This window comes from Maylandia zebra, linkage group LG19, assembly GCF_041146795.1.
Source record: "Maylandia zebra isolate NMK-2024a linkage group LG19, Mzebra_GT3a, whole genome shotgun sequence".
NCBI lineage: Eukaryota > Metazoa > Chordata > Actinopteri > Cichliformes > Cichlidae > Maylandia > Maylandia zebra.
This window is the reverse complement of record NC_135185.1, coordinates 5,662,168-5,677,666: the sequence shown is the minus strand read 5'-3', so window position 1 is coordinate 5,677,666 and position 15,499 is coordinate 5,662,168. Positions and strand designations below refer to the sequence as shown.

At 41.5% G+C, this 15,499-nt stretch overlaps 1 protein-coding gene across 5 annotated transcripts in view; it reads right to left on the bottom strand.

The window, feature by feature from the left end:
* Positions 1-15,499, bottom strand: part of LOC101467796 (uncharacterized) — a 55,552-nt gene that overhangs the window by 18,557 nt on the left and 21,496 nt on the right. For all 5 annotated transcript variants that reach the window (XM_076877457.1, XM_076877458.1, XM_076877461.1 and 2 more), the window contains one exon: positions 523-15,348. In XM_076877457.1, the coding sequence (XP_076733572.1) occupies positions 523-15,348 (14,826 nt within the window). The remainder of the gene's footprint in view (positions 1-522; positions 15,349-15,499) is intronic.

Here is a 15,499-nt window from a genome sequence, read left to right as displayed (position 1 = left end):
CGGGTGTGAAATTTATGGTTTTCAGGGTTTTTATTGGTTTTTATCGCTGGCTTCCCTAGGTCTTTTCCAGTGTGTTATGAATAAATCTACTTCTTTTTTTTGGTACCAGTTTTATTTTGTTGGATTAATTCGCGACAACGTAAAGGCCGGTCCGTGAAAATATTGTCAGACATAAACCGGTCCATGGCGCAAAAAAGGTTGCGGACCGCTGCTCTTTGTGACCAAATTTTACAAAAACATTAAGTTGTATTAAATAAGACTTGACTAACAGGTGAGGCCATTAACGCTGAAGAAGTGAAATCATACACCAATTGAGAAATTACATTTGTTTTTTGAAAGACCTCTGCATAATGCAACTTCTTTTAGCAATCAAGAAGTTCCCTTTGCAAGATTGAAGGCTTTTCTGGACTGGCTTTGGTAGACAAGTTCATGTTTTACATGTAGGCTATGCATTAGTCTATATATGATGCAGGGTTAACATAATTGCACTTTATCATAGAAAAATAGGTCATCATAACATACCTGTGGCAGTTTCTTAAGCCTTGTTCCAGTGGCCTCCATGGTAGTGATGGTGGTTGTTGTGCTTATGCTGAATGGCAGTTCTACACTGGTGCTTCTTTCTTTTTCCTTTTCTTGAATTTTCTTCTTCTGCTTCTCTTCTTCTTCTTTCCTATTTGTTGCATCTGTTTGGACTTTAGGATACACAACTGGTTCTGACAGGAGTTTGGTAAAGCTTTTTGGAGCATCTGCTTTATTCATCTCAGATGCAGGCTTTTCTTTCTCTGCTTCAAGAGACCTAAGCTCTTGGGTTTGTGTTATTTTTTCAGACTTCGTAGTTGTTTGATCACTGTCAGTCCTTGCACTTGTTGCTATCACAACAGATGTGGTTATGGTGGCCGGTATATTTGGCTGTAGAGTGGGTACGCTAGACCCCATGCTGAGTTTTTCCACTGTAACAGACACTTCATGCTGGCCTTTAGGTGCATCAAGTACATCTTTAGTTACAAACTCCTCTCGCAGATTGACGTCCTTTGGTCTCTCCTCTGTGGTATTCAAGAACTTCAACTTATTAAGAGTTTCTGGTTTTACAGTGTCTCGTTCAGATAAACTTATTTCTACACATGTTGACTCTGTTTCACCTGCATGTATCAGTACAGATTGAGCTGTGTCAGTCTGAGCTACACCTTCCTTCATTTCAGTCCTAAATTGTTGGACTTCTACTACTCTGGTTTTAACTTCAGCCTCTTTAGGAAGAACCTCAGCTGCACTCGTATCTCTGTGTTCTTCTGAACTTTCACACTGGATACTTGATCGAGATGTATCTGTTCTTGACACATGCTCTTCTCGAACTGCTGGTATTACAAGCACCTCAGGGTCCATCTGAATTTTCTTCATTTTAACAAATTTGACATCCAGGCTTGTGGGTACGTCTTCCACTCCATGTGTTAATACTTTAGGGTGCTTGTCTTGGACAAATTCCTTAGTCACAATAGGTTTGTCTTCTGTGGTTTTCAAGAGCTCTCCACTGACCTCTGGCTCTAGCAGAGCAGGCTGAGCGGAGTCACTTTTTTCTATCATGAAAGATGTCTGTTCATGCTCATGACGACTTGTTGGTACTTCTACTTGTAAAACAAGCACCTCAGGCTCAATCTGGGTTTCGTCTACTGTAACAGACTTGCCACTTAGGCTCTTGGGTGCATCACCCACTCCATGCATTAACAATTTAGAAGAGCCTTCTTTGACACCAAGTTTCTTAATCCCTGTAGGTCTGTCCTGTGCGATTTCCAAGATCTTTAGCTCAATCAGTGTTTCTTGTTTTACAATGTCTTGCTCAGGTAAGCGTATTTGTGAAGATGTTGTCTCTGCTTCACTTGATTGCTCCAGTGTAGTTTGAGTGGAGTCACTCTGAGCTGCAATTTTTGGTCTTTCAGCGCTAATTTGTTTCTCCTTCACTGTGACTGAAGCTTCAGAGGGCTCTGCTTGGACCACAAGGTCCTTAGTCACCATAGGTCTATCTTGTGTGGTTTTCAAGATTTCTTGCTTAGACACTATTTCTGATTTTACATTGTGTGGCTCAGATACAATTGTTTTTGTAGAACTTACTGCTTCGTTTTCCAGCAGTCCAGGTTGAACAGAGTCAAACTGAACATCCTCTTGTCTTTCAGTAATGATTTGTTGCTCCTCCATTCTAACTGCTGCCTCCTCAGGATGAACCTCAGCTGTTTTGTCTTTCTGTTCTTTTTCTATTTCACCGTGAAATATCGTTTGACCCGTATCTGTTCTTGATGCTGCTGCTGTCATGACTAACGTTCTTTCATGCTCCTTGTCGCTGGTTGACATATTGAGTTGTAAAATACACACTTGAGGTTCTGCCTGGATTTTCTCTGCTGTGACTGATAGTTTGTCCACACTTTTTGGTGAATCAAGCACAACATTTGTGGAGAACTGTGTAGTTTTCATGAGTTCTTGCTCAGTTACTGTTTCTGATTGTACAGCTTCTCCCTCAGGTAAGCTAATTTCTGCAGATGCTATTTTTCTTGGCGGCAGCACTGCAGGTTGAGTTGAGTCCACCAGAGCTACATCTTCTTGTGTTTCAGTGCTGATTTGTTGCACCTCCATTCCAACTGTTGCCTCCCCAGGGTGAGCATCAGCTGGACTCACATCTTTCTTTTCAAGTTCTGAATCACATTCGATATTTATTTGAGACATGTCTGTTCTGCTGTCTGTGGTCTTCAAGAGCTCTTGCTCAGTCACCAGTTCTGGTTTTACAACATGTTTTTCAGATAAGCAAATTTCTGCAGAGACTGTCTCTGGTTCACGTGTCTGCAGCAGAGAAGGTTGAGTGGAATCGCTCTGCGCCACATCTTCTGGTCTAGCAGCTTCCTCAGGTTGAACTTCAGCGGCAGTCAAATCTTTGTTTACTGCAATGATTTCAGACTGGATACTTGAATGAGCTACATCTGCTCTGGGTACATCTGTTACCACAACAAATGTTCTTTTATCCTCCTCCTGGCTGGTTGGTGAAACAAGGACCTCAGGCTCCCCCTGGACTTTCTCTTTTGTAATCGTCTTGTCATCCAGGCTCATGGGTATGTCATCCAGTTCATTTGGTTTGGGCTGCTCACCTTGGATCACAAGTCCCTTAGTCACAGTAGATCTATGCTTTGTGGTTTTCAAGAGCTCTTGCTCAGTCACTGGTTCTAGTTTTACAGTTTCTTGCACTGATAAGTTTATTTCTGCAGAAGCTATCCCTACTTCAGCTGGTGGACCTGAGTCGCTCTGAGTCACATCCCCTTGTCTATCAGTGGTGATTTGTTGCACTTTGATTATATATTCAGTCTCCTGTGTAACCTCAGCTGAAGTATCATCTTTATTTCCCAGCTCCCTTTCACGCTGGATACTTAAATGAGCTGTATCTGGTTTTGGTTCTGCTGATGTCTTCACAAATATCTTTTCCTGTTCTTTTTGACTGATTGGTATATCCAGCTGTAAAACTTTCACTTGAGGCTCCACTTGAATTTGCTTTATTGCAACTGATTTTTCATCCAAGTTTTTGAGTGAATCAAGCACATCTTTTGTGGGGACATCCTGTTTCATGTTGTAATCCTTCACCTCCACTGATCTAGCAGTTTTCAAGGTCTCTAGTGCAATCATTGTTTGTGGTTCTGCAGTGTCTTGTTCAGGTAAGCTTATTTCTGCAGATTGTGTTTTCTTTGCTTCACCTGGCTGAAAAAGTGCAGCTTGAGTAGATTCACACTGAGCCACGAGATCCACTGGCATTTTAGTCTTCATTTGCTGCACCTTTATTGTAAAGCTAATTTCTTGTTCAGGTTGAACATCAGCTGAAGTCAAATCTTTGTTTACTTGAGAATGTTCAGACTGGATACTTATATCTGTTCTTGGCACATCTGCTTTCGAGACAAATGATCTTTCATGCTCCTCATGGCTGGCTGGTAAAACAACATCAGGCTCCACTTGGACTTTTTCTGCTTTTTCATCCAGGCTCATGGGTATATCATTCCCTCTATGTATTGACAGTTCAGAGCGCTCTTTTTGGACCCCAGTTTCCTTAGTTATCATAGGTCTGTCCTGTGTGTTTTTCAGGAGCTCCTGCTCAGTCAGTTTTTCTGGTTTTACAGTATCTTGTTTGGATATGTTTATTTCTGCAGACATTGCCCCTGCTTCACTTTGCAGGAGTGCATTTTGAGAGGAATTACTTTGATCCAGATACTTTTGTGTGTCCAAGGTGATTGGTTGCACTTTGACTATAACTTCAGCCTCCTCAGACGGTACATGAACTCCTTCACACTGCAAACTTGATTGAGCTGTATCTATCTTTGGTTCGGCTGCTGTCATGACAAACGTCTGTTTCTGTTCTTCATTACTGGTTGGTATATCTATTTGTAAAACTCGCACTTGAGGCTCAACAAGGTTTTTCTCTCCTGTAACCAGTTTTTCATCCAAAGTGTGGGATACATCAGGTACATCTGTTTTGGAGACCTCTTTTAAGTCGTAATCCTTCAGCTCCTCTGGTTTCTGTGTGGTTCCCAGGATCTCTAACTCAATTGCCGTTTGTGGTTTTACAGTGTCTTCCTTAAATAAGCTTATTTCTGCAGATATTGTCTCTGTTTCAACTGGCTGCAGCAGAACAGTTTGAGTAGAGTCACTCTGAGCCACATCCTTTGGCGTTTCTGTGCTGATTTGTTGTACCTTGACTATGAGTGTAGCCTCCTCAGGGTTAACCTGAATTGCAGTCTCTTTTTGTTCCCACTGCATACTTGATTGAGCTGTATCTGCCATTGGTACTGCTGCTGTCATGACAAATGTCTTTTCCTGTTCTTCATGACTCGTAGGTATATCAAGCTGTAAAACTCGCACTTGAGAGTCCCCCAATATTTCCTTTTCATCCAAGCTTTTGGGTAAATCAAGTACATCTTTTTTAGAGACCTCCTCTTTTAAGTTGTAGTTCTTCAGCTCCCCTTTGCTATCCTGTGTGGTTTTCAAGATCTCTAGCTCAATCACCATTTCTGATTTTATAGTGTCTTGCTCAGATAAGCTTATTTCTGCAGATACTCTCTCTTGTTCACTTGCCTGCAGAAGTGCAGGTCGAGAAGAGGCAGACATCTCCACATTATCTTGCATTTCAATGCTGATTTGTTGCATCTGTACTCTGACTGTAGCTTCCTCTGGGTGAACCACAACTGCGGTTTTATGGCTGGTTGGTATTTCATAGTCCAAACTAAGCACTTTAGTCTCCACTTGGATTTTATCCCCTGTAACAGACTTGTCATCTGGGCTCATGGGCACATGTTTTTCTGAGGTGAAAACAGTTGCAGTAGGCTGACTAGAGCCTTGGTCAGCCTTAATATCATTCCCTTCAGCACTGCTTACTTGCAGTTCTACACTGGTTGTCTCAACGTTGCTTTGTGGTGTGGTCTCACACTGTACAGTCAAGTGCTCCATGTGCATCTGGGGGTCATTGTGCACTGAGACAGTAATATTTTCAGATGTGTGTATTCTTGTCTTTATACTCATTTCTTCAGCTTTGAATGCTTCATCTTCAAGAGACTTTTGAACCTTGATGCCTAAAATATTTTGCCCATCGTCATGTTGGATGTTGACTTCAGGTTGTATTTGTAAGTTATCTGAGACTGTTTGCTGACTCATAGTCTCATTTAGCTTAGATGGGGCTATTTCTGTTACATCTGTCTCTGTCTCATGAGGCTGCTCCATTGAAACAATGGCAAAAGTAATAGATTCCTTATCAGAAATTCTTGTGTCTGGCTGATATTGGTTTGTCTCAAACAATTGTGGGACTGTTCGATCAGGCAGCTCAAGAACTAAATACCTCTTCGGAACTTCTTCTGTGTTACTCCATAATTTGTTAATACAATCTGCAATATTTGTTGTATCTGTAAAACTAGAAGAAAGACATGGCTGCATTTGTGGCGCTGTGTCTGAATCTCTTGCATCAGATTGAGGTGCTGTGCATTCTGGTGCCTTGTTATCAGACTGAAGAGAAACTTTTGGACTGTCTGACTTTCTTTCACATGGTGAAAACTTAGTTGATTCTATAGAAATACTGTCAGTTGTTACAGTGACTGTCTGCAAACTTAAATGTGCTTTTTCCTTTTCAATTTCTTTCTCCATTTCGTTGTACTCCAATAGACTCTCTGACGTCTTCTTTGATGTAGGAAGTTCAGGTTTTTCCAGGGAAAGGTTCTGATCCATATTTTCTCTATCTGGATGTCTATCAATAGGTGGGACTGAATCAGAAGCAATGGAAAGTTCAACATCATCTGACTTTCCTCCAGTTTGTATGGGAGATACGTCTTCCAAAACTACAGCAGTAACTTGCTCTGTAGATGAGACTGACAGAATCTCATTGTCATGTTCTGTTTGAGTTGGAATCTGGTCCTTGATTGCAAGATCAGGAGAAACCTTTGGAATCTCTGGTTTTCTTTCACTTGGTGAGAATTCAATTGACTCTACAGTTTCAGTTTTTCTAGTAATCACCTGTAAATGCAAGGCTATCTTTTCCCTTCCACTTTCTTTCTCTGTGTCCTCAGACTCCACAAGACTCTTTGAAGTTTTCCTTGTTTGGGGGGCTTCAGGTTTTTCCAAAGTGATAATCTTAGCTTCCCCGGTGGAACCCACAGATTCAGGTTCTTTCAAAGTCGCAGGCAAATCTGTACTAATAAGTTCTGAGGAAGCTTTACGACTCTTTGACTTTCTTTTGGGTGGTGAGTGCTGTGTGGATGAGACTGACAGCGTTTCACTGTCATGCTCCTTTGTAGTTGGAATCTGGTCCTTGCTTGCAAGCTCAAGGGAAACCTTTGGAATCTCTGGTTGTCTTTCACTTGGTGAAAGTTCAGTTGACTCTACAGCAACAGTTTCAGTTTTTTCAGTAATCACCTGTACATTTAAAGCTGCGTTTTCCATTTCTGTTTCTTTCTCTATTTTCTTGGACTCTACAAGACTCTCAGAAGATTTCCTGGTTGGGGGGACTTCAGGTCTTTCCAAAGTGGTAATCTTAGCTTCCTTGGTGGAACCCACAGATTCAGGTTCTTTCAAGGTCTCAGACAAATCCGTACTAATAAGTTCCGAGGAAGCTTTACGACTCTTTGACTTTCTTTTGGTTGGTGAGCGCTGTGTGGATGAGACTGACAGCGTTTCACTGTCATGCTTCTTTGTAGTTGGAATCTGGTCCTTGATTGCAAGCTCAAGGGAAACCTTTGGAATCTCTGGTTGTCTTTCACTTGGTGAAAATGCCGTAGACTCTACAGCAACAGTTTCAGTTTTTTCAGTAATCACCTGTACATCTAAAGTTGTGTTTTCCATTTCTGTTTCTTTCTCTATTTTCTTGGACTCTACAAGACTCTCAGAAGATTTCCTGGTTGGGGGGACTTCAGGTCTTTCCAAAGTGGTAATTTTAGCTTCCTTGGTGGAACCCGCAGATTCAGGTTCTTTCAGGGTCTCAGGCAAATCCGTACTAATAAGTTCCGAGGAAGCTTTACGACTCTTTGACTTTCTTTTGGGTGGTGAGCGCTGTGTGGATGAGACTGACAGCGTTTCACTGTCATGCTCCTTTGTAGTTGGAATCTGGTCCTTGCTTGCAAGCTCATGAGAAACCTTTGGAATCTCTGGTTGTCTTTCACTTGGTGAAAGTTCAGTTGACTCTACAGAAACAGTTTCAGTTTTTCTAGTAATCACCTGTAAATGCAAGGCTATCTTTTCCCTTCCACTTTCTTTCTCTGTGTCCTCAGACTCCACAAGACTCTCTGAAGTTTTTCTTGTTTGGAGGGCTTCAGGTTTTTCCAAAGTGGTAATTTTAGCTTCCTTGGTGGAACCCACAGATTCAGCTTCTTTCAAGGTCTCAGGCAAATCCGTACTAATAAGTTCGGAGGAAGCTTTACGACTCTTTGACTTTCTCTTGGGTGGTGAAAGCTTTCCTTTATTCATAGCAGTAATTTTTGTTGTTGCTGTGGAAACCTCTGGAGATACAGGAGATCTCTGACTATCAGTCTCTTCATCTTTCTTTGTCAGTTCCCCCATAGCATATTCAGTCTGCACAGTGACCACCTCTGAAGGTGTGCTAGATTTCACACTATAGAGCTCTTTCTTAGTATATTCATTTTCTGTATCAGGCTGTCTTTCAATGGTTAGAAGTGACTCAGGAGCTATGGAAAATTCAACAGGATCTGACTTTCCTCCAGTTTGTATGGGAGATATGTCTTCCAAAACAACAGCAGTAACTTGGTCTGTAGAGGAGACTGACAGAATCTCATTGTCATGTTCTGTTTGAGTTGGAATCTGGTCCTTGATTGCAAGCTCAGGAGAAATCTTTGGAATCTCTGGTTTTCTTTCACTTGTTGAAAGTTCATTTGACTCTACAGCAACAGTTTCAGTTTTTCTAGTAATCACCTGTAAATGCAAGACCATCTTTTCCCTTCCACTTTCTTTCTCTGTGTCCTCAGACTCCACAAGACTCTTTGAAGTTTTCCTTGTTTGGGGGGCTTCAGGTTTTTCCAAAGTGGTAATCTTAGCTTCCACGGTGGAACCCACAGATTCAGGTTCTTTCAAGATCTCAGGCAAATCTGTACTAATAAGTTCGGAGGAAGCTTTACGACTCTTTGACTTTCTTTTGGGTGGTGAGCGCTGTGTGGATGAGACTGACAGCATTTCACTGTCATGCTCCTTTGTAGTTGGAATCTGGTCCTTGATTGCAAGCTCAGGAGAAACCTTTGGAATCTCTGGTTGTCTTTGACTTGGTGAAAGTTCAGTTGACTCTACAGCAACAGTTTCAGTTTTTTCAGTAATCACCTGTACATTTAAAGCTGCGTTTTCCATTTCTGTTTCTTTCTCTATTTTCTTGGACTCTACAAGATTCTCAGAAGATTTCCTGGTTGGGGGGACTTCAGGTTTTTCCAAAGTGGTAATTTTAGCTTCCTTGGTGGAACCCACAGATTCAGGTTCTTTCAGGGTCTCAGGCAAATCCGTACTAATAAGTTCCGAGGAAGCTTTACGACTCTTTGATTTTCTTTTGGTTGGTGAGCACTGTGTGGATGAGACTGACAGCGTTTCACTGTCATGCTCCTTTGTAGTTGGAATCTGGTCCTTGATTGCAAGCTCAAGGGAAACCTTTGGAATCTCTGGTTGTCTTTGACTTGATGAAAATGCCGTAGACTCTATAGCAACAGTTTCAGTTTTTTCAGTAATCACCTGTACATTTAAAGCTGCATTTTCCATTTCTGTTTCTTTCTCTATTTTCTTGGACTCTACAAGACTCTCAGAAGTTTTCCTTGTTTGGAGGGCTTCAGGTTTTTCCAAAGTGGTAATCTTAGCTTCAACGGTGGAACCCACAGATTCAGGTTCTTTCACGGTCTCAGGCAAATCCGTACTAATAAGTTCGGAGGAAGCTTTACGACTCTTTGACTTTCTTTTGGGTGGTGAGCGCTGTGTGGATGAGACTGACAGCGTTTCACTGTCATGCTCCTTTGTAGTTGGAATCTGGTCCTTGATTGCAAGCTCAGGAGAAACCTTTGGAATCTCTGGTTGTCTTTGACTTGGTGAAAGTTCAGTTGACTCTACAGCAACAGTTTCAGTTTTTTCAGTAATCACCTGTACATCTAAAGCTGCGTTTTCCATTTCTGTTTCTTTCTCTATTTTCTTGGACTCTACAAGACTCTCAGAAGATTTCCTGGTTGGGGGGACTTCAGGTTTTTCCAAAGTGGTAATTTTAGCTTCAACGGTGGAACCCACAGATTCAGGTTCTTTCAGGGTCTCAGGCAAATCCGTACTAATAAGTTCCGAGGAAGCTTTACGACTCTTTGATTTTCTTTTGGTTGGTGAGCGCTGTGTGGATGAGACTGACAGCGTTTCACTGTCATGCTCCTTTGTAGTTGGAATCTGGTCCTTGATTGCAAGCTCAAGGGAAACCTTTGGAATCTCTGGTTGTCTTTGACTTGATGAAAATGCCGTAGACTCTACAGCAACAGTTTCAGTTTTTTCAGTAATCACCTGTACATTTAAAGCTGCATTTTCCATTTCTGTTTCTTTCTCTATTTTCTTGGACTCTACAAGACTCTCAGAAGTTTTCCTTGTTTGGAGGGCTTCAGGTTTTTCCAAAGTGGTAATCTTAGCTTCAACGGTGGAACCCACAGATTCAGGTTCTTTCACGGTCTCAGGCAAATCCGTACTAATAAGTTCGGAGGAAGCTTTACGACTCTTTGACTTTCTTTTGGGTGGTGAGCGCTGTGTGGATGAGACTGACAGCGTTTCACTGTCATGCTCCTTTGTAGTTGGAATCTGGTCCTTGATTGCAAGCTCGAGAGAAACCTTTGGAATCTCTTGTTGTCTTTCACTTGGTGAAAGTTCAGTTGACTCTACAGCAACAGTTTCAGTTTTTCTAGTAATCACCTGTAAATGCAAGGCTATCTTTTCCCTTCCACTTTCTTTCTCTGTGTCCTCAGACTCCACAAGACTCTCTGAAGTTTTCTTTGGTTGGAGGGCTTCAGGTTTTTCCAAAGTGGTAATCTTAGCTTCAACGGTGGAACCCACAGATTCAGATTCTTTCAAAGTCTCAGGCAAATCCGTACTAATAAGTTCTGAGGAAGCTTTACGACTCTTTGACTTTCTCTTGGGTGGTGAAAGCTTTCCTTTATTCATAGCAGTAATTTTTGTTGTTGCTGTGGAAACCTCTGGAGATACAGGAGATCTCTGACTATCAGTCTCTTCATCTTTCTTTGTCAGTTCCCCCATAGCATATTCAGTCTGCACAGTGACCACCTCTGAAGGTGTGCTAGATTTCACACTATAGAGCTCTTTCTTAGTATATTCATTTTCTGTATCAGGCTGTCTTTCAATGGTTAGAAGTGACTCAGGAGCTATGGAAAATTCAACAGGATCTGACTTTCCTCCAGTTTGTATGGGAGATATGTCTTCCAAAACAACAGCAGTAACTTGGTCTGTAGAGGAGACTGACAGAATCTCATTGTCATGTTCTGTTTGAGTTGGAATCTGGTCCTTGATTGCAAGCTCAGGAGAAATCTTTGGAATCTCTGGTTTTCTTTCACTTGGTGAAAGTTCAGTTGACTCTACAGCAACAGTTTCAGTTTTTCTAGTAATCACCTGTAAATGCAAGACTATCTTTTCCCTTCCACTTTCTTTCTCTGTGTCCTCAGACTCTACAAGACTCTTTGAAGTTTTCCTTGTTTGGAGGGCTTCAGGTTTTTCCAAAGTGGTAATCTTAGCTTCCACGGTGGAACCCACAGATTCAGGTTCTTTCAAGATCTCAGGCAAATCTGTACTAATAAGTTCGGAGGAAGCTTTACGACTCTTTGACTTTCTTTTGGGTGGTGAGCGCTGTGTGGATGAGACTGACAGCGTTTCACTGTCATGCTCCTTTGTAGTTGGAATCTGGTCCTTGATTGCAAGCTCAAGGGAAACCTTTGGAATCTCTGGTTGTCTTTGACTTGATGAAAATGCCGTAGACTCTACAGCAACAGTTTCAGTTTTTTCAGTAATCACCTGTACATTTAAAGCTGCGTTTTCCATTTCTGTTTCTTTCTCTATTTTCTTGGACTCTACAAGACTCTCAGAAGATTTCCTGGTTGGGGGGACTTCAGGTCTTTCCAAAGTGGTAATTTTAGCTTCCTTGGTGGAACCCGCAGATTCAGGTTCTTTCAAGGTCTCAGGCAAATCCGTACTAATAAGTTCGGAGGAAGCTTTACGACTCTTTGACTTTCTTTTGGGTGGTGAGTGCTGTGTGGATGAGACTGACAGCGTTTCACTGTCATGCTCCTTTGTAGTTGGAATCTGGTCCTTGATTGGAAGCTCAAGGGAAACCTTTGGAATCTCTGGTTGTCTTTCACTTGGTGAAAATGCCGTTGACTCTACAGCAACAGTTTCAGTTTTTTCAGTAATCACCTGTACATTTAAAGCTGCATTTTCCATTTCTGTTTCTTTCTCTATTTTCTTGGACTCTACAAGACTCTCAGAAGATTTCCTGGTTGGGGGGACTTCAGGTCTTTCCAAAGTGGTAATTTTAGCTTCAACGGTGGAACCCACAGATTCAGGTTCTTTCAAGGTCTCAGGCAAATCCATACTAATAAGTTCCGAGGAAGCTTTACGACTCTTTGACTTTCTTTTGGGTGGTGAGCGCTGTGTAGATGAGACTGACAGCGTTTCACTGTCATGCTCCTTTGTAGTTGGAATCTGGTCCTTGATTGCAAGCTCGAGAGAAACCTTTGGAATCTCTGGTTGTCTTTCACTTGGTGAAAATTCAGCTGACTCTACAGCAACAGTTTCAGTTTTTTCAGTAATCACCTGTACATTTAAAGCTGCGTTTTCCATTTCTGTTTCTTTCTCTATTTTCTTGGACTCTACAAGACTCTCAGAAGATTTCCTGGTTGGGGGGACTTCAGGTCTTTCCAAAGTGGTAATTTTAGCCTCCTTGGTGGAACCCGCAGATTCAGGTTCTTTCAAGGTATCAGGCAAATCCGTACTAATAAGTTCGGAGGAAGCTTTACGAGTCTTTGATTTTCTTTTGGTTGGTGAGCGCTGTGTGGATGAGACTGACAGCGTTTCACTGTCAAGCTCCTCTGTAGTTGGAATCTGGTCCTTGATTGCAAGCTCATGAGAAACCTTTGGAATCTCTGGTTGTCTTTCACTTGGTGAAAGTTCAGTTGACTCTACAGCAACAGTTTCAGTTTTTCTAGTAATCACCTGTAAATGCAAGGCTATCTTTTCCCTTCCACTTTCTTTCTCTGTGTCCTCAGACTCCACAAGACTCTCTGAAGTTTTCTTTGGTTGGAGGGCTTCAGGTTTTTCCAAAGTGGTAATCTTAGCTTCCCCGGTGGAACCCACAGATTCAGATTCTTTCAAAGTCTCAGGCAAATCCGTACTAATAAGTTCTGAGGAAGCTTTACGACTCTTTGACTTTCTCTTGGGTGGTGAAAGCTTTCCTTTATTCATAGCAGTAATTTTTGTTGTTGCTGTGGAAACCTCTGGAGATACAGGAGATCTCTGACTATCAGTCTCTTCATCTTTCTTTGTCAGTTCCCCCATAGCATATTCAGTCTGCACAGTGACCACCTCTGAAGGTGTGCTAGATTTCACACTATAGAGCTCTTTCTTAGTATATTCATTTTCTGCATCAGGCTGTCTTTCAATGGTTAGAAGTGACTCAGGAGCTATGGAAAATTCAACAGGATCTGACTTTCCTCCAGTTTGTATGGGAGATATGTCTTCCAAAACAACAGCAGTAACTTGGTCTGTAGAGGAGACTGACAGAATCTCATTGTCATGTTCTGTTTGAGTTGGAATCTGGTCCTTGATTGCAAGCTCAGGAGAAATCTTTGGAATCTCTGGTTTTCTTTCACTTGTTGAAAGTTCAGTTGACTCTACAGCAACAGTTTCAGTTTTTCTAGTAATCACCTGTAAATGCAAGACTATCTTTTCCCTCCCACTTTCTTTCTCTGTGTCCTCAGACTCTACAAGACTCTTTGAAGTTTTCCTTGTTTGGAGGGCTTCAGGTTTTTCCAAAGTGGTAATCTTAGCTTCCACGGTGGAACCCACAGATTCAGGTTCTTTCAAGATCTCAGGCAAATCTGTACTAATAAGTTCGGAGGAAGCTTTACGACTCTTTGACTTTCTTTTGGGTGGTGAGCGCTGTGTGGATGAGACTGACAGCGTTTCACTGTCATGCTCCTTTGTAGTTGGAATCTGGTCCTTGATTGCAAGCTCAGGAGAAAACTTTGGAATCTCTGGTTGTCTTTGACTTGGTGAAAATTCAGTTGACTCTACAGCAACAGTTTCAGTTTTTTCAGTAATCACCTGTACATTTAAAGCTGCGTTTTCCATTTCTGTTTCTTTCTCTATTTTCTTGGACTCTACAAGACTCTCAGAAGATTTCCTGGTTGGGGGGACTTCAGGTCTTTCCAAAGTGGTAATTTTAGCTTTAACGGTGGAACCCGCAGATTCAGGTTCTTTGAAAGTCTCAGGCAAATCCATACTAATAAGTTCGGAGGAAGCTTTACGATTCTTTGACTTTCTTTTGGATGGGGAACGCTTTCCTTCATTGAAAGCAGTAATTTCTTTTGTTGCAGTTGCATCCTCTGGAGATAAAGGACATTTCTGACTATCTGGCTCTTCCTTTGTCTCAGTTGGCTTTGTCGTAGGCAAGAATGATATATCACTCTCATGTTGTATTGTAGTTGGATTCTGATCTTTGCTAGCAAGACCAAGATAAACCTTTGGATGCCCTGACTTTATGTCCATTATTGAAACCTCTATCAAGTTTTCATCAGTAGTTTCAGCTCTTCCACTATCCATAACTCCATGTAAATCTGGCTTTTTACTTTCAGTTTCTTTTTCACTTGGTTCTTTGATAACATCCGGAACTGATGGTGATGTCTTCTTTTCAGGCTGTTTCTTGGATTGTGTCTGTGCCACTGAAGGAAATTCTGGAGAACTCATTAAAGCCTTTGACTTTCCTGTGCTTGATGAAAATTGGCCTTTTTCTGTATCAGTTATTTCAGCTATCTTTTCTGGCATATTTGGAGTTTGAGTTGAAGACCCAGCAGGTATAGGTTTTTTCTTTTCAGTAACAAAACCTTTGTTCTCGCCATTAAAGTCCAAAGAAGAAGTTTTGCTTTGAGGATCTTCCCTAGTCTGAGGTAACTCAATATCACCAAGATCAAAGCAAAGTTCTGCGCTTTTTGATTTTCTCGTCATAGGCAATATTCTAGATTTTTCCATAGGTATTTCAGCTGACTCTGATGTTACGTTATACTTGTCTGATTCACCTTTGGTCTCTGTTGACTGCACACTAGCAACTTTTTCCAGTGGAAACATTGGCTCTGCAAGCTGAGAGACCTCAAAACTCTTTGACTTCTTACCTTTTTGAATGATTTCACTTTTTTCCACAGCCACTTTAGTTTGCTTACAAGTCATTGGAGATTTCTCACTACTAGGCTTTTGCTTATTCTCTGCCTCACCCTTGGTTATTTTTTCAGCATACAGCTGTTCAATTTCAGTTTCTTCAGTAACAGCAGGAGTTTCAGTGACCTTGTGCATCACAGTGGGTTCCTCAGAAGCAGGCTTATTTGCCTCATTTGTAACAGGCTCACCTGTGATATCTAACCTTACAGTTTTGGTCTGTGGTTCTTGAGAAGTAGTATAGCTTTGTATCACCACAGATGTTGAAGCAGAAGTAGGATAAACTGTTTTTTTCTCAGATGAGCGCTTGCTTTTTCGTGGCGGTGCCACCACAGAGGCCTTTGTCTCCTGCAGGTTCTCTGACGACTGGTTGTCAGGCAGTTTTTGTTTACTTCTTTGATTAAGTTCCTTGAATAGAGAGGTTAAGAAGCCATTAATTATGACAAACATATTTCCTTAATCCAATTAAGATACAGCAATATATTAGATATTAAACTGCTTTGTTGTGTCAAACAATGGATGTTTACGAGTTTTCTTATGAAATGTTCAAGGCCAAATA